At 41.4% G+C, this 25,789-nt stretch overlaps 1 protein-coding gene across 1 annotated transcript in view; it reads left to right on the plus strand.

The window, feature by feature from the left end:
• KATNB1 (katanin regulatory subunit B1) overlaps positions 1-25,789 on the plus strand; it is a 53,907-nt gene that overhangs the window by 12,294 nt on the left and 15,824 nt on the right. Inside the window, exons 2-16 of the mRNA XM_032960605.2 lie at positions 235-365; positions 3,581-3,698; positions 4,531-4,631; positions 5,399-5,440; positions 6,695-6,778; positions 9,662-9,777; positions 10,650-10,721; positions 11,749-11,899; positions 12,220-12,398; positions 14,329-14,459; positions 15,182-15,232; positions 15,481-15,551; positions 22,309-22,419; positions 23,620-23,757; positions 25,705-25,781. Of these exons, the coding sequence (XP_032816496.1) occupies positions 235-365; positions 3,581-3,698; positions 4,531-4,631; positions 5,399-5,440; positions 6,695-6,778; positions 9,662-9,777; positions 10,650-10,721; positions 11,749-11,899; positions 12,220-12,398; positions 14,329-14,459; positions 15,182-15,232; positions 15,481-15,551; positions 22,309-22,419; positions 23,620-23,757; positions 25,705-25,781 (1,573 nt within the window). The remainder of the gene's footprint in view (positions 1-234; positions 366-3,580; positions 3,699-4,530; positions 4,632-5,398; positions 5,441-6,694; positions 6,779-9,661; positions 9,778-10,649; positions 10,722-11,748; positions 11,900-12,219; positions 12,399-14,328; positions 14,460-15,181; positions 15,233-15,480; positions 15,552-22,308; positions 22,420-23,619; positions 23,758-25,704; positions 25,782-25,789) is intronic.

Here is a 25,789-nt window from a genome sequence, read left to right on the forward strand (position 1 = left end):
GTGGCAAATTATATCTGAACTAGTTTTGCACCCACCATTTTCCCTCCATCAAGCCACAGTTACCAGCGTGGTGAAGAAGTCAAACAACTCCCACCATCAACACATCATGGGGAGGCCTTGATCCTGCAGTAGATTTATAAATGGCTGTAAATTATGATTCACAACATATTGCGCAGTTGCTATATTCCTCGCTATCGGCACAGCATGATCATTTCCGCACTCGCTTTCCCCCAGAGGAGTTTGTGGCGCATGGGAGCGACGTTTCGTGTCTGGCTCTCGGCCGCAACTCTGGCCGCGTCATGACGACGGGCGGTGAGGACCACAAGGTGAACCTGTGGGCCGTCGGCAAGCCCAACTGCATTATGGTACGTGGCCTGCAGACGTTACGATCTTGCTCTGTATTTGTCAACTGTGTCGGTGTTGTAGCAGCGAACATGTGTGTATGTACGTTGAACTTCTTTAGCACCGTACATAGCAGACTGCGTTAATCGGAGGTGTGGGGACGGGCACCAAACTAAACAGACAAAAAAACATGCAGAGTATGTTAACATCTATGATGGGACACGTGTCAAAACCAATACATTATGCCAATATTTCCCTGCAGTGATATCAGTTCAATTGTTTTTTTTAAGTCACCGCATCAGGCAATGTTTATACTGCACCTTTTATAGAAATGCCTTCCAATGTGTCATGTAGTGAATAGAGATTAAATTATGTTATTGTGCATTACACTAGCAAAAAGACAAACTAAATTCTGAGCAATGCAGTATAAACATGAGAAAGAGACATCATTATCCAAAGAAAGCTGCTAAAAAGTAAATATATATATATAGCACAAGGCAGGCACAGAGATGGCACAATATAATTATAAACTCTAGGTATACATTTTAAAATGCAGTCACAAGTGTTGGCCGATCGTGTCATATGTTTTGCGTGGTATTGAATGATCCATGGTGTTAAATTGCTTATGCGCTTAGGTACCAACTTGGTGAACAGATTGAGGTCATATTTTTGTGTCGCTGCCCACGGAAGTAATGAAAACAACACGCTTCGTTTTACCGTGTGGTGTTGGTCACGTCAAAGTGGCATGCGCACCTCGTCCAGTGCAGTGTCAGTCGTGCACGTTAAATGTGGTGCTGCGTTGCAGTGTTTTTTGTTGCAGTGTGACGTAACGGTGAATAATAAATGGTAGAAGTCTTGTTTTACAAATACCGACGCAACGAATTGTTCACCATCATGACAGGATTTGCTCTGGTCAAACACGGTTTGTGTGACGATTTCTCTAAATCCAAATTCACAGTGACAGGCTAATCAATGTATGACTGCTGAATCATGGAGGTGTTGCCTACGGGGGTGGTTCTGGCTTGTCAGTTACCTCGCTCCAAATGTAACCCGTGACAGATTCGGCAGCGTTTTTACATGCCTTGCATACCCAAATTTGAGTTGTCCATAGCAAAATTAGATAATAATATTGATGCAAGTGTTCTGTGGGTATCAGTAAATATTGCTAATAATTTCAAAGCAAGGCTTTATAATATTATTCTCATTTACTTGTAGGAACACCTTATGTTTAGGTATGACAGTGTACTTGACACATCATTTATATTCTGCTGTCCACTCGATGTGTCTCTCTTTTCATTGACAGGGAACTCACTGCCAAAGCGTACATATATACAATTATTTATTCCATATCATTCGGGCTTTCTGTTCATCTTAAGGGGTCAATTCAGTGTCCACATAGTGCAAAGTATATGAGTCGGCCCAGGATTATTCAGCATACCAAGTCAGGTGTGGCCAACGTGCACTGCTTGTAAATATGCCATTCGTTCAGTCAATTGTATTGACACTCCCCGATGTCTGCTGGCTAGAAAAGGGGTTGATTCATTTTGGTCCACATTGTGGATTTTAAATTGAGCGATTATTTTTCTCCATGCCTGCAAATGTCACTTCTGGTAAACGCCAAGATGTCGGAGTAGCTCAACGACTGAGCAGGCTAACCACACTTTTAAAGCCTACCCAATTGTTGTTAAGCTGAAAGCCATATTGCAGTGCGAATAAGAATACATAAAGGAGTGCGAAAGAAGTTCAACATTCGTACAGTTTAACATTCGTACATACAGACTCTGACTTTTGAATGCAAGGGCTGTGGCAATTACGTTGTGTAATTGTGGTAGCGATGCTGAGGACACAATCCTTGTGTTGACAGCTAGACATTGTCAAATATTGAATAAATGTACTGCGTGCATTTTTGTTTATTTTATTGTGTTCCAGTGTTTTAACATCACATGCTCCCTGTCCCATGTGTTTGCGTGTGTATGAATATCTTTCGGTTTCACTTTGTATCGTTTTAACGTATTATTATCAACTTGTGTGTCCTAAAATGTAGAAGTGGTTTTTATCGTCCTCCTGTGGTTGCTAGCGGCATTTGCTCCACCTTGCTTAATGATTAATGGCCATGTGTGCAAGGGAGTGTACGTGTGTGCAGATTAACTGGCAGTGTTTCAACACAAGAGTTTTGTTTTTCCAACATTAAATGTCATACATTAGGAGATGCAAAATCACAAACCCATTAGTTACCACTGTGACTGCAGCTGTCTTGCTTGAATGTTAAAAGCCTTCCTATGCTTTCTGTTTCCGTGATCTGGATCGTCAGTGCCTATATTTGCATACGTTTGCCTATGTTTTCAGGTGAATGCATGCATGCATTTAAACCTATTGTTTACAGACAGTATATGTGTGTGTTTATGCTCAGTGTGGCCGGTGCAGTGTTTGACATACTATTCTCACTCCTGGTAACCCGGATTCAGTTGTTGGCCAAGCATGTTACGGATGGAAATTGATATTTAATCCTCTTCTGGGCCTCCTTAGTCCTTCTCATATGTCGACTTTGCCCAAAATTAATACCTAGTATGATGCAAGAACATCAGCAGGAGGGAGACAAGAGTGTTGAGGCATGAATTCTGACCTCGCCACCACCGTGTTCCATGCCCACCTTAACCACTTGTTTTGACTACATTGGGTATTTTTCTCAGCGTCTTTTCTCATTATTTCATGTATTCGTTCGGTTACCGAACAAATACGTTATAAGGTCGCACCCATTACACACGAAGTGCTTGCCACACATGAACCACAATACCTTGCTGATCTCAAGGAGCATACACCATCACGCAAATTATAGTCATCCTCACAGTGGCTTTTGGCTAGCCACCGAACAAAGATGGTCACTGCATCACGCGGTTTCAGATGCGCTTTTGTAGCCGTCTGGAACGCTCTTCCTTGCAATATTAGGAAGCCACTGGAGCTATGCACTCAGTGAGGCTGACACATGAACACGTTGTAAAGAGGTCTCAACTGGTTGCCCCTTCAATTCTGCATCTATGCACTTTTTAATCATCTACATTGAAAACTCATTTCTTTAAAACTGCTTTTTGTGTTTAATTTGTTGTCCTTCCCCCGCACCTCCGATGAGCAAGGTTGGCTACGTACGGTGCGAAAGAAGTTCAACATACATACATACATTCACCCGTACATCTTCCCCACCGAATATGCATTTGCCGCCTGCACGCTGTGTTTCTAACAGAGCCTGTCGGGGCACACGTCCCCGGTGGAGTGCGTGCGGTTTAAGGACACGGAGGAGCTGGTGCTCGCCGGGTCGCGGTCAGGCGCTCTCAAAATCTGGGACCTCGAGGCTGCCAAGAGTAAGTGTCCACCTTCCTTGTGCTGGGCCAACAAAATTAATTCGTCGACGTCTCTTCTTAGGCGTGCAAACGAAGGTGTCGTCCAATGGACTGGCATTCAGTTTATCTTTCTGTTAGTAGCAGTGGAATTGAAGAACAAATTTACCGAGCCAAGAAAATATGTAATTGTGTTGACTGAATTTCTCTATTGTTGCAAGCCATAATATTCGCCAGAAGGCAGCCAGACCAAAACATCTACATATTTCTTCCAAGTTACTTAGCAAAAAAAATCCTGTTAATATTTAAATTAATGTCTTATTTAATGTATAATTTCACAGAAGCAAACATTTTCTACTTTATAGTTTTATATTTTTTATTCATGAAAGGCTCGTTGAGTTAGTTTTTTTTTATTTTAAAAAGGTCCTAACTTCGTCAGAGTTGGTAAGTTATTTTGAGTATTGTTGCATGTGAGCGGAAGCCAGAGTATCAGGAGATAGTTCATACTTACAAGGAACTAGTCTGTCTTATTTTATAGTCTTAGGTAATAACATTTTCACAATATTTAAAAGCAAGGTATAATTGTTCGTAAAATCAGTGGCCATATTTTAAACGTGTAAAACAAAAAGCTGTTTTTGAACTAAATATAGCCTCAAACCAGTGCTGTGAGGCTGTGAATCCAAGTAATATATTTGTGTGCACTGAGCTTTAATGCAGAAAATTCAACTGTCAAGCCAGGCATTCGATCATACATGGCCTCAGCACCTGCCTTAGCCACACGGGCGAGGGGGGGTACCCTCGTGTTGATAACGCCTTGCTTTGTTCCCCGTGCGTGCCGCGTGGTTGCCCTCCGCAGTTGTGCGGACGCTGACAGGACACAAGTCGAGTGTACGGAGTCTCGACTTTCACCCATATGGGGAGTACGTCGCCTCCGGCTCACTGGACACCAATGTCAAGGTGTGATGCCTCTGTCCGCTTGTGTGAAGCTGAGCGATGGGTTATTTTTTTTTATAATGTCGATTTGTCGTATGAGCTGCAGTGTGTTACCAGGCTGGTGTAGAGAGTCTTAATCCATAACTCATACAGCCTTCCCAGTGAGATACCACCACACTGAGTCCTCAGCCTAATGTGTTAAAACAAATCAGATTAATTAATTAGCTATTAAGATCAATTGTCTTTCTTCACGATGGAAGTCTGCATAAGCATATTTGTGTAGGATCATATTTATTATCCAGTATGTTGACAGGATATATCATTTTAAAAATAAACCAATGGCCATAAATATTGGTTTGCTTCTCATGAATGACTTGAACATTGAGCGATCTGCTTCATCCATCATTGTCATTGACAACTTGGTAAATTAATGGACTGCACCTGGTAAAAAAAGCCTTCTACCCCTTCCAACTCACCTGGCTGCAGTGCCTGCTGTCTGTGGTATCCTGTGCACTTGTATTCTGTATGCACTTGGCTTCAGAGTTCATATTCCTACTGTTGCTGTCATTTATGCTATTGGTAATGTGTTGCGGCCTCTGGCAGTCACTGCACTTCGAGAGGGAATAGCCTGTGTCGGAGATACAGGCAGTGGTCTTTTTGTCACCGATCTGGCATTTGAGCTGAATTTGAACCGAATATTCTGCCAGTCGCGTATAGCTGTCACGGCAATGAATGTTGCATGACTGGTTTTAAATTGCGACGTTAACAATAAAAATTGATGTTTTTCACAGCTCTGGGACATCAGGCGCAAGGGATGCATATTCACCTACAAGGTAAGATTGAACAATTTAGCTCTCTTTTTTTGTCGAAATGCGGAGCATGTCCTGCCAGTCATCTTTAGCTGACTTTCGTCAATGCGGCGCTAGGGTAATGTATCAGTTAAGATTAAACCCAGAGGCTCTCAAAGGGGTGAGCATCATAATGCATTGGTATATTTCCGTGACTAAAAAAAGAACCCTACTGTCATGAATAAGAGGAGATTATAATTGATGTGGGATTCATGTATTTGAGGACTTTTTATGTTTAAAATAATGAATTATAAGTAAATACGTAACGAACTTTCCACCTTTTGGGAAAATCTTGTGAAAGCTATATCCATTACATGTCTTACTTTCTGATCACTGTAATTTTCACATTGGTTGGCCTATCTGAAAAGCAGCGGTGTTTGACTACACAGAAAAAAAGCATTTTTGCATTTTGTACAAGATTCAAGCGGTAACGGTGCATTTCCCACATCAAATCATTATCAAAGTCACAAAAAACGTGACTTGAAGTCAGGATTAGGAACAGCGTGTGCCAAATCACCTGTGGATGCACTGCATCAGAGGAGGTTGGCTTATACGGCTGCCAACTTAGCAGTAGACCATGACCCACATCAAATAATCAGTGGGGGGTTTAAAATCCTTGCATCACCGCGACACACAATGGGTAACTCCAAAGGAAATGTCCCGCACCCATATTGTGGCCCCAACAGAGTCACTGTGTCCTCTGCCATTGCTACCAGCACAGAGTTTTAAGTTCATATCACATGGCTGAGTGTCGTCATTCTTCTTATGATTATTATTTGTTTTCTAAACCCCAAAGGTGTACCCTTGGAGAATCATGGTGGACCCTGACATGCAGAAGTGGTAGTGTCAAATGCTCCATCATGGTCATTTAGCTTTTATAATTGAAATAAAGCAACATTTTTTTCGCCACCATGATTTTTTTTCTTACATTAAGGTCACTGCTGAGATATCACAGTGCTCTTCACATTAGGCTGCAGTTGTGTAAGTGAAATAGGCAGAGTGTGGGGGGGGGGGGGTAATGGAGCATAAAGAATATTTTCTGAGTTTAAGGCAGTGCACTTAGTTAATTAATTTAAAATTTTAATCCGAGGTTTTCTTGTGCAATATTTCTAGAAAACTGATGCTCACTCGTGGCTCCGTAGTCCAGAAGGTGGCAGCAGTGCCCTCTGTACGAGCTTAACTGTCTCGTTGACATTGCCTCGTCTTCTCTCTCCCCCCTCCCTGGCCGCCATGCCACAGGGCCACACAGACTGTGTCAACTGCTTGCGGTTCAGCCCTGATGGGCGCTGGATCGCATCTGCTGGCGAGGATGGGACAGCCAAGGTACCAGCAGCTCGCACAGTCGCTGGAATCAAGAGTGCCAATGCCTATTAGTCTTGCTCCCTCTTTTCAGTTTGAATTCTACTGTTTAAGAATGTCCTGCTTTGGTGTGTAGTGTAAGTATGATGCATGCAGTTATTTGTGTATTTTCTAGAAGTGGGTGGGCTGCTACAAACCTGGTGACATGGTCACAGCTCATGTTATTGTCAGCTCAGCCTCAAATCGGTTGCTAGTGCCATGTGTAAACATCATCACTGGGGAGACAAATGTGATCAGGTGTGGTGCTCGCCATACCACCACCCCCTTGTGTGCCATTCAGGCTTGGTGATTCCATCAGAACTTGGCCCAAAGTCTGTGAAAGGCTATATGAGGATCAATTTTTTAATGTTCAGAAATGATGGCTTGATAATTGGCGTACTACTCAATGGCCCACACGACCTAGGTTCGATACCTGGCCACACTACCATCGGTCTGGTCTTCCCTTGGATTGACTTAGTCAGGAAAGGGTACCTGGTATAATGAGGCAACATGAGTACTAGCGAGACGAGAGATGGTGTAACCATTGCTTCATATCATTTGCTCGACTGGACTTCAACATCCTTGTCCTCAATAGAGCAATATGATAAATATATTATGCAATGACCTACACTTAATATTCACATTATTACTTGGGTTAATGTGACGTTTAAATTGTGCCCATTTATGAATGCAATATTGTCATATACATAATTATTACTTAATCCTGAGCAGTACTAATTATAGGTGGCCCAATAGGCCAAGGTCAATGCCATAAATACATTTATGACTTTCTCTACAGATGAACATCGCTTACCCGAACACGACTGCGATATACGCAGTAGGATTCATGACATTTCCTTTTAAGTTTTAATTAGTCTCGGTTCTTTTTTTATAATTGAAATTCGACTGGTAAAAACTGGTGGATGGTTAAATTGTACTTATGGCTGCCACACGCATTAGCCATGCCGTCAGGTGGATTTTAAAAGGAAGGGGAAAAAATATATACATTCCTCGCAAATTGCAACTGTAAAATATGTATTTAATACACAGTCCTAGACACTTCATTATTGCGAAGGTCACGAATTTTTTGCAACGAAATTGGTTTTTCAATTGTGCACCCAAGTGCGCATTGAGGAGTTTACCTCCCATTTCAGTCCCACGTGTATTTACTGCACCCCCCCCCCCTCATCCTTCTATTGTGGAGGTATGATCCCAACCATGAATAGTTAATGTGCCATGGGGGCACATCTGCATTTGTGCTATAAATGTTGCAAGCTTTGAAAAGCAACTCGGAGCGAGGAAAGCGTGCGTGTATGAAAATTTAATGATACTGGGTCTCCTCGGATCTGACTTTACATACTGTACGTGAAAATGACCCTTGTGGATAGGAGACGTAACATAAAGCATAACACTCGGCAGCACACGGCAATATTTATGGATTTTTTTTTTAATCGTAATGTAAGGGTGTTTTTATTTCACCTAAATAATGGGTTTATTGGAAGTGATAGATATGCTTGGGAAGGATTCATTTTTCACCCTTTTTGCTCTCCCAGCATTTACAGTAATAGTTCTCTGGGGAATCGTGATTTAATAATAATGATGGCTATTTTGAACCTACAGCAGCCTCGCTGAATCACAAGACTTTCAGGAGGTTACTACATTGGGATGTTTGGTTAATACCAGGAATGAGTGTTTGGCTTGTGGGAGGAAAAGAGTGTAACAAGATAAAACCGATGCCGTTAATACATGGCAACGTTGGAGGTTACCCATACAAGTCCGAACCAGGCTCGACCCTGCTTAGTTTCTGAGGTCCTATGATCAGCTACTTTTAATACGAGTTGGTGTTATATTCAAAATTAATTCACTTACATATTCTACAGAGTATACTGTGGCCCTAAACAGTCCTTGAAAATGTACAAGCATAATGATTTGTTTTACTTTATTGCTGCACGCTGATGTAGGGAGTTCCCATGCAATCAGAACAAGCAACATCAAGTAATGCATTGCTCCATTATCATCATCGGAGCAACTGATAATTGTAAACCTAAGCAAGATAGCCATTTATTTAAATTGGGAATGTGTGGTTGACAAAATAACATGTAATAATAGGGTTTTTCCCCTTTTTTCTGGCAACAAAACAGAAACCTTTTTACAAGGATTCATGTCTGCATTAACCACAATACCTGCAGTCAAAATGCAAACAAAAAAGAACCTATGATAATATATGCATTGTCCTTGAAACTGATTGGTCCACACCAAGGGACGGCTTTCTTTTGAGCCTCGACCCAGTTGGTGCTTTGGCGTCATCTGGTCGAGCACCAATTGGGTTGTTAGTATGACATTTCACAACTGGATTTTTTTGTGTGTGCTATCATTGATGAGTATTCTGGCACCATACAACACACCACACTTGACAACCTGGTTTCACTTCATATGGACTCAAACCCAAAGACCTTGGTGCTGCTGGATCACATACTGGAACGTGGGCAGTATAATTAGTATTATCCCCACGAGCCACTCGGTCACCTCCATTTGGTGCACAGTATTGATTGGTATGCTGAATGAATGATTGAACGTGGCGATGATGTCTAGGTGTGTGTCTGTGTGTGCATGTGTGGGGAATGGTAGTGTCATGCACCGCGCTACGAACCCGGGAACCCGAGTTCAATTCCCGCTCATGGCCAACACAGGTAACGCATATCTGAATCGGTCCTGGGCCTCCCCTGGGTCGACTCAGCCTCAAATGAGTACCTGGTGCGGGAGTGTGACAATCGCCACTGGGGAGACAAAGGCGGCCAGGCGTGGTGCTGACCACCCACGCCTTCGTGTGCCATGCTATAAGGGAGATTTTTGTATTTGGTGTTACAGCTTTGGGACCTCACTGCTGGCAAGCTGCTATACGAGTTTACAGATCACATGGCTGCTGTCAGCTCACTGGAGTTCCACCCCAACGAGTTCTTGCTTGTCACAGGCAGCGCCGACAGGTGGGGCCTCTATCGCACGCAGAGCTGCTCTGCTCGGCAACTCTTCCCTCATTTCTAGTTTTGTTTTTCTCTCCTAATATTTGGCAGCGTATTGTCGTAACGGAATGTTTATGAACGCAGTGACAGGATGTGAAAAAATGCGCAACTTTTAGTGATGCTGATTCAATAGGACGTGTGAATGGTGGAGTGCTGGGGCTATATTGGCAAAAGCGGGGTTTCATTTTGTAAATTTGCTGTCCTCATCTATCTTCATGTAATAGACCAAAGACGATATAACAGTTGCCTTTAAGCTCAGTTATTTTTTTGCGTTTTTTTAAATAAATGAATATTTTACGATCAATGTGATTAATAGAAATACTATCTTTCGATAAAGCTTTCGTGACTGCAATGATTCATCTTCTTTGGTTCTTTGGGTAAAGTCACGTAGAATGAGAATAAAATAATAAATTGATAAAATAAAATAACACAATAATATTCTCACGACGTTTCGGCCACAACACAAGCGGCCTTCATCAGACTGTCTGGTAGGACAGCGCTGTCCTACCAGACAGTCTCGTCCCGTCACCTGATGAAGGTCGCTTGTGTTGTGGCCGAAACGTCGTGAGAATATTATTGTGTTATTTTATTTTATCAATTTATTATTTTATTCTCATTCTACGTGACTTTACCGAAAGAACCAAAGAAGATAAATACTATCGGCCATTGTTTATACGTAAAACATTTTATTGCTACCTTCTGTTGCTGTTGTACCATTCAATCGTGCCAATTTGTTTACGTGCTGTGTTTAGTCTTTGTATAGTATTATCTATTGTCTAAAATAATTTGTTGAATTTGCTGTAGAATAAAGCGGCTGAATTTGTTGTGTTTGCCAGGACGGTGCGGTTCTGGGACCTTGAGAAATTTCAATTGGTTAGCGCCTCGGAAGGGGAAGCTTGCGGTGTCAGGTACCCGCACCGTTAACATCCACCCATAACATACAGGCACACACTAACACTGTCAGAAAATAACACCCAAGTCATCCATACAGTGAGCATCAGTGCAGAGGACACTGGCACAAAGAATGTGCCCACACCTCAGCCATCCCTACCCTGGGATCACCTGGAATGAGGAATACGACTTTCCTCTTTCTGTGCATGCACATTGCACTTTGAAATGTGAGCTAACACCCGCTCTCCAGTCAGTGAAATTCCCCATCAACTAGAAATATACGTGTCACTGGCAAATGAAAATAAAATGCCATGACTAGCTCTTCCCCTTGCACAGCCATTACAGAGAACCCACAACAGTGTATGATCTTAATAATAATAACTTAGGTTAAGCCTGGAGCCCAGTTACGCTGAGTAGGGCGCAATCGGTCGATCTTAGAGATCTAAGTGGAGTGTGTAGCTGTATCAACTCCTGGATGTATAGTGGCGAGAAGCCCATTCAAAGCCTCGAACACAAGTAGGAGAATCTAAAACTCCAATGCAGGTTTGAACTGGAAGCTACTTTTAAGTGGGGGCATAATTTTGCATAGCAGTTTAATCTAACTACAAGCCTAAACAGGTCAAAAGTTAGTATTCCTAATAAGGGTAGATTGCATATGTATTCTATTGTATATTTACTGATGGCTAAAAGCAGTGGATAGACACCCATCAGCATCCGGCACGAGCCAGCAGAACCACAATCTGTCTCACTTACATTGACCAATCTCACCACCCTGTATGCATAGTGGTTATGTGTTGTGTCTTCTGTCCTTTTGCAGCCATTCTATCGATAGTCATCAAACAACTATAATCCTTTTCGTTATGTGTCCTGCCAAATCCCACTTACATGTTTTAATGGTCACATTGCATTCTTGCCACGGTGTTTCACAATGTCGCACTTTCATAGGGGCCTGTGAAAATGAGTGTTGTTTAACGATCTTTGGCTACATAAATGGGTGGTTCCCTGTGTCTTCGCGTGTGTGCTCCGATCACCTCTGCGACCTAGGTGCGTGCTGTTTAACCCGGACGGCTCGTGCCTATTCAGCGGCTCCCAAGACATGATGCGTGTCATGGGATGGGAGCCGTTCCGCTGCTTCGACTCGCTGCACGTGGGCTGGGGCAAGCTGGCTGACCTTTCCATCCTCTCCAACCAACTGGTGCGAGCTTCCAACCAGTTCCTGCCTTGATGTCCGATTGTACCCGTGCCTGTCTCTTTATATATTAATACCTTTATATGTGTGTGCCTAATGAAACGTCTGCCATCATGCCTACCTCTTGACAGATGTTCCATTGTATCATTGTTCACTATCATGTATATCGTTGCCGCTGTTTTTTGCAGCTGTCTCTCACCTCTTTCATATTTTTGTTTGTTTCTCTCCTCGAGCATGCCTCCCTTTCGCTGCCGATTTCTCGAGTAATTTTCTAATATGTTGGCGGGACCCCCCCCCCCATGCGTTGCTGTTCCCGCTGCGTGCAGATCGGCGCCTCGTTTCAAAAATCGACGGTGTCCGTGTACATTGTGGACCTGGCGCAGGTGAACAAAAGTGGCCTGGGCCTGCTTGCGGCGGACAGGCCAGCTGCCCCTCTCTCGCCCAACGCCACGCCGTCGAGAGCGAATTACGTGCGCCCGCACACCAGCAGCTCCAAGCAGGCCAAGTATGTGGCCAGCGAGCAGGCAGCACTCAGGCCTGTCTCCTCAATCACGCGTGCAACATCTGCCGTCAGAGCCGTCTCACGGTAGTTTGGCCCATGGGAGGTAGCTTTTAGCCCTGGCACGTTGAGTCGTCATAATATTTCATTCGCAAATCTCCGATCAGGCAATGCACGTGTATCACACATTCAGAAACAATGTTCTGGAAATCAATATTAAACCCAAGTGGTTTGTTTAATGCTTGAAACAGGTTTTAAAGATGATTGCATTGTTTAATGTATGGTGGAGATAAAGTATGGATGCCTGATGTGAGTAATGCCAAGTCCATGTACATAGATTTCTTTACAATGTTCATTAAAACATACAAATTAATCTTCTTTGGTTCTTTCGGTAAAGTCATGTAGAATGAGAATAAAATAATAAATTGATAAAATAAAATAACACAATAATATTCTCACGACGTTTCGGCCACAACACAAGCGGCCTTCATCAGGTGAAGGGACGAGACTGTCTGGTAGGACAGCGCTGGAGTGAAAGAGCCACGTTCAGATCACGACCTTTAAGCTGTGTGAGAGGAAACAAAGTGCCTTGACAAAGGAATTAGCATATAATTTAGCATTGAAATGGCAGAGTGATTAGCTTGTGACTGGTCACAGAAATAGCTATGTTAAAAGTTAAAGGATACACATCCGCAGAGGCACCCCTTGACAAAGGAATTAGCATATAATTTAGCATTGAAATAGCTAAGTTAAAGCATACACATCCGCAGAGGCACCCTTTGACAAAGGAATTAGCATACAATTTAGCATTGAAATAGCTGAGTGATTAGCTTGTAACTGGTCACAGAAATAGCTACGTTAAAGTCAGAGCATACACATTCACCGAGGCACAAATTAAGTTTTATGCTTCGGTATTTCACGGTTGATACATAAATAGGTGTTTGCGTTAGGTTGTGTAATCTGATGATGCTGGGTGTAATCTCCAGAGAAATGTTGTTACTCATTTAAAATTTGTGAGATTACTCTCCCAACATCACCAGTGTACTGAAGCAGTAATAAATCTGGCACGTTTGTTCACGTGACACCTTTATTACTTAAAATTTGTATAAAAGAAGTTCCTTTCACGGTTTTGCACCACAGTAAACTTGGGAGGTTTGAGCGTGACATTCAAGTGACATGAAGGATGGATTCTTATGTTCATGGATTCTTGCGTTCTTATATGTGAAATATATATAGAGCAAGCTTCTGTACGGCGGTAGATAATGTTTAATCACTTGCACGCTTTTGAATGAGCTTCCGGTTGCACTGCAAGTGCTCAACAAAAATTATATGCATATTGTTGTCTACTTTGCATTTCACTGCTCACAATAAATAAACACATTCCCTTTCCAGGATTCACAGAAATACTATAATAAATATAACGGAATTATAAATATTACAAAACGCAAACACGCAAGTGTGCTGGCTTTTTTTAATTACCACAGTATAAAATCATTAATCCATGGGCAATTATTAGTTTTCTCTTTGGGACACACTACAAACAAATATGGATATGGGTAATGAATTGATGCACCAAAAGATTTGTTTTTTTTTTAGCGTGCATGTCTGTGTGTAAGTTAGGGGCATTTCACTACGAATCTGATGGCCTGAGTTTCATTCCCGCTCACGACCAGTAACAGTGTCGAATGTTTGAACTGGTCCTGGGCCTCCCCTGGGTCGACTCAGCCTTAAATGAGTACCTGGTGTGGTGTGTAGACATCATAAATGTGGAATCAAACGTGGCCGGGCGTGGTGTTGGTCACCCACCCGCTCGTGTGCCATGCCGCCCATAAACGTGCTCCACAACAGCACAGTCTATAGCAGATCAACACTCTGCGTAAGGCTATGTGGGGAATGTTTGTCTTTGTGCGTATGTGTGCGTGTAAACAATGTGCAGCGAGATGAAAAGAGAACCAGAGCAGGAGGCGCGAGGAGGAAACGGGGATGAAGAGGAAGAGGAATCTTCATCAGCAGAAATTACCAACCCTGACGAGTACAAGAAGATCTTCCAGCCCAGCCCAATGTTAGGTCAGTAGCGGTATGACCCACTGGCCCTTTGGGAGTCGCACACCTTCAGCAGAAGTGGGGCCTGTGCACACTCTTAGACAATATAGATTAAGGAAGGGAAAGTTTTGTTTATTTTCTGCTAGCTTGCTTGCTCATTATTCGAATGACCGGTCGGAGGCTGGATTTCTTCACGTAATTTGTTAACGAGGAGAAAGGGCAAACTGGAAATGCTGCAATACATTTTTTTTATGTAGATTGTTTTTGTAAAGTCTGTTTACCACTGGAATTGTTTGAATGTATATGGTCGGAGTGTGCCGGTGACCGGTGTGAATAATCGGTGGTAGTGGACATTGTTAAGTAGAACACCGTTCTTTGTTGTGGCTGGGGATAATTTTAGTTTTGAATACTTTTTGGCACTGAGAGGGAGTGGAGTGAAAGTTGAAATCGGTGCCAGTTCAGACTTGTTTTTGTATAAATATGAGCTGAAGCAAAGGATAAAAGCTACCAATGTTGTGGCACTGTCATTGTATCCATATATTGATAATAATTTATTGAAGGATTCAGATATCTTTATTAAATTGTATAATAGTGACAAGATCTTTTTGCGATAGAGTTCAGTCATAAAATGTTAAGAACATGAAATTGTCATCAGGACAAAACCGTTAGAGGTAAAGTGTTTTATAATAATGATGTGTGAAACGATCTTGCGAGAAAATTTAAAGCCTAATGACCATATTTTTCAGATCGAACACCTCCCAAAAAAGCTGAACCCTTTCCTGCCCCTCCAGAGGAAGGTACTATAACAGTCCCATTTTGTGAACATACATTAGTTCACATGATGCTTTACCCAGTTTGGATGGGCTCGCTAATAGTTAATCTGCATTCCACATGAAGGTGCTGTGTACGTGTATGCTTGCAGTGACCCGCTGTCATGTTTCGGTCAGCAAGGATCGATGCTTGAGTTTAAGATATAATCTTAACTCTCTATTTGTTTATTATTTAATCACATTGGCTGTGGTGGGTGTGTTGCGTCCACTTGCAGATGGACTTCTCGGGAAGAACGTTCTAGCTGTTGTTCATAATGACCGACCACTGACCAAAGCCAGGAGACAGGTACATTTCACACACAGAGCAACCCTTTCTGAAGTAGATTTTTTAATTTTGTAACTAACCGTCATCAACTGCCGAATGGTATAATTGGCTGTTGCAAGACAGCTTGAATAGAACGCGAGCATGTGTATGTGTGTAGATAGTTAATGCTTTCACTTCTGTCATGCTCATACACATTTGGTATTGCTCTGAAGTCGTCATTGAACATTGTTATTGATATTCCTTGATGTTGTTACGAAAGGTCCATATGACTTTCAGATCTAACTTATACCAATGTAACAACAACTGCTGCTTGTTCCAGCTGTTGCAGCCATATGTTCATCAGTTTCATGGTGATAATGTCTAATTGCAAAAGTTACCATGGTGGCATCTTCCGAGATCGTTTCTTATTTTAGGCTTCAACCATCTGCCAACTTAATGTTTCAATAAACATACAGTCTGTTCCTGTATGTTTCAATTGTGCCTTGGAATTTCCATGAACAACCTTGGCAGCAAGCATTGCATCACCCTGTGCCAAAGAACTACCCAAGAAGATAACATCACGGAACTACTTTGTAGTAAATTCAATAACTGGGAAGAAAGCGTAATCCAAAATAATAAAATAAATACATAGGCTTCTTATAATCGATTGGCAGTTCTTCCCACTTGCCCTATTATAGATGTGTTCATTGCATGCCAATAAAATATATTTTTGGAGGTTTTTCTTATGTGTGGCCAGGCATAGCAAGTCTATGAAATCATCAACTCCACTTCACTTAAAACCCAGTTTAACCACTGGCAGTTACCCAAATTTATACCCAGCATCTCAGCAGTGCCAGATTAATGTTCTGACAGGGTGTTAGCCCCACTATCTTCATTATGTTTTATGCCAGAAAGCTTCACTGGGTCTCCATACTTTATTTTTCGCATGGCCCTTCTTGGAATGTGTGGCCATTCCTTTTAGAGTAAAATTTTATTATTATGCAATGAATTAATTAGAATCTTGATTTTTCTGTATCACCATCAACGAAATAAAATAGGCGTATGACAAAATGTAAACGTATTAAATTGTACATTATCATGATATGCATTCCTCCAACGGACTGTAGTACACAAAATCCCTAAGAGCTTAATGTGTGTAACTAATGAGGCTATATCTTAGTGACATCGCATATAAGACGTGCATTAATTTACTTGTCATGTGGCAGCTGAGGTAAAGTGAAACTTTTCAGGGAAATAAACACGTCTCTCACCTGAGATTCTTGCAGTGCTTGGGTGGATCTGTGGATGTGATACTCGGGCTCATGCCAGCTCATCTGTGACCTTGGTTAATTTTGTGGCTCCTTCCGAGAACAGACTGCTTGCTTTGCAGGATCAGTGTCACGTGTGTGTGTGTAGTTCCCATTTTGGGGGCTTTTTCTTTGTGTGTAGTTTGTCAATATAGGAACAGACTATTGCGTGCCTATGTCGAGGCAAAAATCTGCCTGGAAAACTGTGTACAATTGCTAAGTTTTCTATGCAATACAGGATCTCCTTTGGAAATGAGTTGTATGCAGCTCGTGAATCTATGTTTGTATATGTGGAAAAAGGAAATTTCACATTATAGCTTGTGCGTTTTAGCCTTGAACTTCATTTTATTTCAAATATTTTTCTAAATTATTCATAAAAAAAATTGTTTTAATTTTTTTCTGAAATTACCACAAAATGGTATGGCATTTGCTTGTGCTTTGGCTCATTGTCTCGTTGAAATGACATTTAACTATATAATATGTCTGGTGAGCTAAGCGAGATCGCAGTGTGCTTAAGATAAGGCTTGTTATTCAGCCTCGGGTACACCGTATTATTTTTGTGGGCCAGCAGCTCAAAATCATTGACAGACCGCTGGCAATTTATCATAGCTGCCCACCAAGCCATTGGTTCTTGATTGCCGGAGACATCTTTATAAATGGAAAAATGCTGGAGCACTTGTTTAGGACTGAGCGCTAGGTTGTGAATGTCAATTATAGCTCATTTTTCATGCAGAAAAAACTAGCACGTATCCAGGTCACGTGCTGTCAAGTCTGCCACGATCACGTCAGTACAATACGTGGCTTCAAGCTCCACTTGAATCCCTTTATAGTTTGTATTTGGATCTGGTCTGCTTTTATTTCTACACTGGTTTGACTTCATCTCCATGAATACACCCCGATGATCTGTCATAAAAATGAGATCCAGGGCATGAGGTCGTATTCTCAGAAATGTATTTGTACAGCCCATTGCAAGTGATTAATTGTCAGCGGTGTGTGACGATTGGACTCGGCAATCGCACTTTAACTCATGAGGAATCTAGCACCTGTTAAGAGCATTTGTTTAGACCATATTTGCTAGAATATTGTGGTTGTCAGCAAAAGGTCCAGAGACTATTTAAGTTAGATATTTTAAAGCAAATGATTAATTTTGCTACTCAATACTAATAACCATACATTATTTGTTATCTGTTGCACTTACAAAATATTAGCACACAAACGTTATTAGACTCAAAAAGTCCACACTGATTTTTTATTACATTCAAAGAAGGGATGAAATGTAATCAAATATGTAAATTATTTATGACCTTTTCACAAGCACAAATTTAATGTTCGTAATAAAAAAAATGCTTTAAATAATTAAACACATTTACTAATGTATGTGGAAGCACACTAATATACTCTTTGGTTCTTTCGGTAAAGTCACGTAGAAAGGAAATGAATTAAATAATAGAATATGACGTCTCGATTGCAACACAAGCAATCGTCATCAGGTAGAAAACAAACCTAGTAAACTTAGAAATACAATGCAAACACAGTCGGCTAACACAACAGTCAACACCCTACCTGGTTGATTACGTTCTTCCAAAGATTGCTAAATTTGAGAGAGAGACAAAACACAGACACAGAGAGAGACACACAACATAGACACACAGAAACACAAGGCCTCTATAACGAGGCCTTTCTACCTGATGACGATTGCTTGTGTTGCAATAGAAACGTCGTATTCTATTTAATTTATTTTCTTTCTACGTGACTTTACCGAAAGAACCAAAGAGTAATTCCTGCAGTCACGAAAGCTTCAAATCACAATAATATATTTTCATCAAGTCTGGCCATTAGTGAACTAAAATGAATGTGAAAATCGTGAATTTATTCAAACAAATCTTTCAAATGTAGTGTCTGAATTTAAAGCCAAGCCCAGCTCACTGTAATTGTGGGGGAACTTACAATTTATGGATTATTCATTCAATGGCACTCAGTCAGAAATGTTGAAAATAAGAGTAATATACTTGCACCTTATTCATATTCTAAGGTAAAATGACAATGCAATTAATAACGCGCACAGTATTTCACTTCAGTGACTGTGACTCTGAGACGCGGAGCCAAGCTCAGTATCATTTGAAAGCCAGGCAAAATAGGGGTGCCCTTATGTGTCTCTTGAAAGGAGCTGTAGGTTGATTGCTGCTAATTTGCAGTGGGATGCCGTTCCTTGGAGGGGGCTTCCATGGAGAAACGCCTGGCAGTGACAGTCCTGTTCCTTGGTATGCAGAGGAGGCTGTGAGTCATGCTTCTGTGGAGAGTTCTCCAATGAGCTGTAGTGCAGGGGAACCAGAAAGCGAAGAAAGATAGTGTGGACAACCGAAAGTATAGGCGCATTGGCACAGGCAGCGGGCGATTTTGTAGCTGACCATGCTGGCAATGGGAAGCCAGTGGAGGGAGGTGCAGAAGACAGGCACCAAGGATAGATGCAAGCGTGATGGTTTTGAAACCTTCGGAATTGAGATAATTTCATGAGGATCGGTCGGAGTCAAAATAGTCAAGGCGGGACCCGACTATGCTGCGTGTGAGGACATTTGCCATTTCAGTGGTGATTAGTGGACGTAAGAGACTCAGGCCCTGAATTGCTGTTGCAAGGTCTGGATGATGTGGTTGGTGTAACTGTTGAAGGATAATTGTGGAGTCGAGAGTGACGCCGAGGAATTTGATGTCGCCGGAGAAATGGATGGTGGAGCCAGCGATTAATATTCTAGAAGGGAGCGTGGATGTGGTGAGTCGCGATCTGGCGCCGAGCAGAATGGAATTAGACTTGGAAGAATTTGAGGAGAGATCCTGGGCTCAGAACCACAGTTGTAAAGTGGCGGTGCACTCAAGAGCCTCTCGAGTGCAGAGGCATTGGTGGAATCAACAGCGGTTAAGAGTAGGCCGTCATGTGCATAGGAATGTTGTTTGACATCAAAGCCCCTAATGTGGTGGACTATAGGAAATGTCTAGGCCACGAACAGCTGGGGCTGAGGAGAGAAGCTTGAGGGACTCCGCATGAGAGCCTGATTTCCACCGATGAAGACACTCCTACACTCTGGCTGAATAATTGCTGCCTGAAAGCCAGGACGTGATCAATTGTCGGGCCGGGCCACTGATACCGAAGTGCGATTCCAGGAGGCCAATGAGGAAAGAGTGGTTAATGGTGTTGAACTAATAATAATTTGTTGTGCGACTGCTTCAGAGCTGATTAGCCAAATTGCATTGAGATGGAATCGTTTGTTTAGAGTGACATACAAAGCTAATGTCAACTTAACCTTTCAAAGTCCTTTAAATAATTCAAAACCATTCAGAAAACTTGCATCATACTTGTCAGATTTGGGGAAAATATATAGTTGAAACAAGAGAACTTGAAACCAGGTCAACATTTTTTGGAAATGCCATACAATTAAGTAACTTAAAGCAATAAATGTAATAATTTTTAAATAGATGTTTTATCATAAACAACCAACAGGTGCGGTGCATTTTCTAATGAGCACCAATAGCATCTAATACGTTTTTAACCATTTAAATTCCAAGGGTTTGGTTAAATGCATATCAATCTAATAGGGCATTTGTACCTGCCCATCAGTGATGCATTTAGTCCAGGTTAGTGTCACTCACCCCTCATAGTAAACAGTGCTGTGACGACGCACTGCAATATAAATTGCTGTATTTGAGACGATAAAAGTAACAACAATTTGGTTTATTTTTGTAGATTAGCACAATTTGATAATTAAAAAAAGGCTTACTTATTCTGTATTCTAAAAATGTGTATACATATATAATGTTATGGACAATAATAGGAGTGTTTAATCCACCTTAACTGTTCCCGACACTGTTCGGGCCAGTAAAATGGCACAGCTCATTACATATTTAATATCTCTATTACAAGCCCATTTATAAGGCATCTCTATATTCAGATTGTTGCCATTACATTGGCTGGTGTGAGTCGCAGAGCCTGGCACCATTTATTTTTAAAGTTCTACATTTCGTAATTGCCAAGAACCACCCCACACATTGCTAAATGTTTAAACTGAAATTGAATAACCATTTTCTTTTGCACGTGGTATAAATCAACGCGGCGAATGTGAAAATCATGCCTCTTCATTTAAATGGAAAAGCGTTTTGATTGATTTGACTCATTTTATGTGAAACCGCTTTGTAATGTTAGACAAAATTGATTATCAGAGACAGTTTGACAATTTATTGTAAACATTATTGGCACTAGACAATATACCAGTATTGTGATTCATGTTTACGTTCTAATTTTTTTGTAAATTAAATTTCAATTACAAATTCGTAGTGATCACACTGCTCTGGATAAAGGATGACAATCCATTCCTTAGTTAATCAAGCATGCTCTTTCTTGCTAATTCCACTGTGAAATTGAAAATATGGTTTTAATTAAGTCTAATACAAGTGAAAGAAGACTGGCCCTTTTATTTTGTCCACAAGTAAGGGCTTTATTTCACGGCAGGGGTCCACACCTTCTTTCTCGCTGTCTCCCGTAACACTCAGAACTCAACCTCTTCCTGGCTCCGCCCCTCGTCGCACTCCGTCTCCACCAATCATCCTCACTTACCCTTATCTAGCCTAACCGTCCCACCTGATGCTCACCCAATCCTCCAGCTCTTTTCCCTTTGGAATGTTCCAGCCAATCCTCTTTCTGCCCGTGCTCTAACCAATCTGAGCGTGGAGTGTTTGCTCCAGCCTTCTTGAGTACTCTGACCCAAGGATCGTGTGTGGTAATCGCTACACAAATGTTAGATTGGTCAAACAGGATTAAACAGTGTTTGCATTAAAGAGGGGGAAAAGTACATGAAATACTCGCTGACAAGGTGTTTCCTGAGGCAGAACATGTTTATCAGGGGGATGGCCCCAACAGTTGACTGACAGTGTGGAAATCCATTTAGAAAGAGGAAAATAAAAAAATCGAGTTTATAAAAATTATGCAGCTTGGAATAATGAATTATTTAAGTAGTTGCTAATATATTCAATAATCGGTTATTATACCATCTCTCATTTAGTGTTAAGCTTCAGTTCACATACGACTGCTATCCTACTATAAGTTAATATATTTAGACGAGTATATTCATATGTTAATAATTGGATCTATAAAATAGAATAAATAATACATTCATTTGTAATGATTAATATCTATTTTAAATCTGATTGGTTAATACTGTAAGGGCATGACATCTATTTCAGAAACTTGAATTTTTATTTTGGCCGCCTGAACCTTGTCCTGATAATCCTTGACGCCGTTTAAAACAAAAACACCCTGTCTCATTTGATTGTGAGAATTTGCTGTCATTATTGACTGGGCTGAGACTTTTAAAATGTACTACACTTGAAAACCCGTTTTCATCACAGGCCAGGATCTCAGCAGCGCTAACTCAGTGCTCTGACCTCCGATCCGCCGTTCCACTCAAGAGTCGTCGCCCGTTTTAACATTAAACACGTCTACACAGGTCCCATCGGTGGTGGTCAGCGAGGATCCGGCAACCAATCAGACGGAGGCAGCTGTGGTACCTGGAGGCAGGAAGGCCCCTTTAGGCTTACGGGCGGCCGACTTCTTACCCGTAAGTTGTTTGTGTCTTTTACATGTCAAAAGCATAGGATTTAGGCATCGTTTCATCCAATTCAGGAGGCGCTCTCTGGTGTTATGAAATTAAACTTCATTATTATAATAATGTTCTCTGTTTTGTCATCAAGTCATTCCACTTCTATGATTGTAAATGCAGCTCATTTCATTTCAGTAGCATTTAGGTAAATTGTGGAGAACCCAATGCCGCAATGACACAGCTTTGAAGAGAGACCTCTAAGTCATTAAAATAAACACAAAGATAATTGATATAATTCAGTGCATGCACAATAAATGAATTGGATTTTAACGCACTTTATAATGTAATCAAACTTACCACATCTGCTTTTAAGGAATAAAATAACTTTTGCATATCTTTTTGCCTGCTTATTTGGTGTGTTTTGAATGGACACCATTAATAAAGACCACATTTATTTCACACAATGTAAAATAAACTGGAATCACAACTTGTGCGGACATTTTTGCATCTTAATTTAATTCAAAATCTTTCTTTGGATGGCTGTATAGATTGTATAGTAGTTATCACACTTAACACTGAAAATGTATGGTAGTGCAGACAAGGTTCCTAAGGCTGCTTGGTAGTGTTGAAGGAAATATTACCAAATTGCAATTGGCAATCTATCCTAGACATTAATGACTTGTGATGCAGCATTTTCAAAAGAAGATTATTGTGCACCATTATCAGATGAAAATGTTAGTTCCTCCTGCTAAATTACAAAAAAAAATATCTCTGCATAATTTCCCTGACCTGCCTGACAAATTATGAATGTAATTTTACTTGCATCTTCTATAAAAGTACATTGAATTGGATGTGTAATTTTTAATTTAAATGCTTTAATTGCCCAGTGTTGGGATATTGAGGAGTGATCTCATCCCAAATTAGGTTGAAGATAATGAAATACACCCCCACGGTGAAGTAATGCATTTTACTTTAAAAAAATAGGTCACGATATAACATTCAGCAGTGGCCTTAACTCAACTTTCATAAAAAAAATTCTGATTAATACTTTTGAGAAGAAAATAAAAACGTAATGCCTCGTGGATTTGAGTTTGCATCGCATGTGGGATAAAATTTGATGTGTGTTTTTGCAACACCCAAGCAAGCATCATCTTGTGCTTGCACATCTGCTTCGGTGCGCACACTCATATGGGTGCATGTTGGCATGGCTGGTCACAGAACCCCGAGCGGGAGATGACCGAGGAGGAAGTCCTGTCGCAGGTGCGCAAGGGATACGAGACCCTCTGCACTCTCTTGACTGATCGGCACAAGAAGCTCAAGATTGTACTTGCGCTATGGACCAGCTGTGAGATAAAGGTGACCGAGCGGCTTTCTAATTCCTTAACATCTTGGCACCATGATGGCAAGATGTTAACTACCTCACCTGGTATGCAGGAGGGCATGGGTTTGATCTCAACACTAGCGCCTCTATATTTGGAGTTTGCATGTTCTCCCTGTGGTCGTGTGGATTTTTCTCCAGATACTCTGGTTTTTCATTTAGAAACTTGCATATAAATTTCCACATGGTTAGCTTCTTATTTAAGCTGTCATTTGTGACCAGGTTGGTTCTGAAAAAGAGCTGTATAGTTCAGTGGGCCTTACCTGGTAAAATAAAAATAGTTTAGTTTAGGTTTAGACAGCTTTGAGATGGAAGCATGGCCCTCTATACATCTGTACATTTGTAGTGACGTAAATGGAGTCACTATGGCGTTTAGCGCCAGCTACTGTCACAAGAGTGGAACTGTGTGTCTTGATCCTCTCTCTGACACCAGAGTAGGTTTGGCATGGAAGCGGGCCCTAGGGGGCATGATTCTGGTGACGGTCAGAAAGAGGGCAAGTAAGGACGTGACATTCTGGATGAACTCGAGAGGGCACGTTACCGGGACAGGGTAGTGAGGGGGCTCAAAGGGTGGCTTGAGGAAGACGTGGTGCTCTTGTCGAGAACCTTCCGGTAAGATCCAGAAGTGGGCGTGGCCGAAGGCGGAGCGAGGCCACGCTCGGGAGGATAAAAGGGAGGTCCCGAGAGCAATCTCGGCTGTCTTCTGGAATCAACCCACTGTGCTACGTCTCTTCGGTCTTCGCTCTTCGGGTTTCGGTCTTTACGCTCGGCTTCGTGGGTCAGGCAGTGCGTTACTGACTGGCCCGGTTATGTAGTTACCCGTTGTGGTCCGAGTTACTCATGGTAGTCACCACTTATGTCGTTATCCCGTATGTTTATGCAGTTACCCTGTTGGGGTGTTAGAATACACGTGTTGCCTCTCAGTTCAAGTGTGTGCCTCCGTAAAACCTACTTCACATTTACTGACATTAGATATAGACTGAAAGCCCATGATATTCTGTGTTTCAGGTGTGGGTAAATGCGACCCAATATGACTTCTGTTTTTATTCATTTCTGTTTCATATGTGTATGAATAGATGTTAGTCATTACAACAAAGCACCTGTATTGACACATACAGGGTAGTGGTGCATTAGCACTACAAGAGGTAAGGGTAGCATTTCCAGGACATAATAGATCTTGCAGCATTCAACAAAAATCGCACGATGAAATAAGTAAAATATGGATCGATTTCAATCAAAGGCATAGACGTAATGCGATCTAATGTGAGGCTGCTCATGAATGTGGTAACTGATGAGTTACACTTAAGAATAATTACTTATTGCCAATCTACTTATCAATGTTTGTGGTGCCTGCATATTTGTGCAGCAATTTTGGTAAAGTATGTTCCCATTTTATTTCCCTCTATGTTCTGTAAGAAGCAGTTTTAGGACACGATAAGCTGATTGTAGCTACAAAAAAAAATCCCACTAATCTACAGTATATGTATCTTTCCTTAATTATGTTATAGTTAAAATATTATAAGGTCAACCACATTTATTTTACTGCCATCCCTTCTTTGCCACAAATACAAGCTTTAAACGGGCTCGTTCTTCACATGGGGATAGAAACCAATTTGGGTGTGGAGATGTGTACTAAAATGTAATGAGCTGAGCTGGAAGAAATACCTTTTTGCAACAACAAAAATTACAAACTATTCTTTGCCTCTGTATGGATCATATTCTTCACTATACCGATTATTTTTGTTTACGTGCATTTTATTTACATAATTTTTGTTTTCAGCGCAAATTCGTAGCCATGCAGAAAGCGTGACAATCTCAATGCTGTCGTGCACCAATGACGATAGCCGCCCTCCATCAAATGTGCGGCAATGAAGCTCGGGATGTACAAAGTTTGTTGTGCGTGATTTTTCTTTCCGCTTGCACAGACGGCCATCGATGCTGCCATCTCTATGAACGACGCTGCCGTCATTAATGACGTCCTCGGCATCATGAACTCAAAGCCGTGAGTGT

Source organism: Petromyzon marinus, chromosome 25, assembly GCF_048934315.1.
Source record: "Petromyzon marinus isolate PM22_M1 ecotype Great Lakes invasive population chromosome 25, UKy_Petmar_22M1.pri1.0, whole genome shotgun sequence".
NCBI classification, from domain to species: Eukaryota; Metazoa; Chordata; class Hyperoartia; order Petromyzontiformes; family Petromyzontidae; genus Petromyzon; species Petromyzon marinus.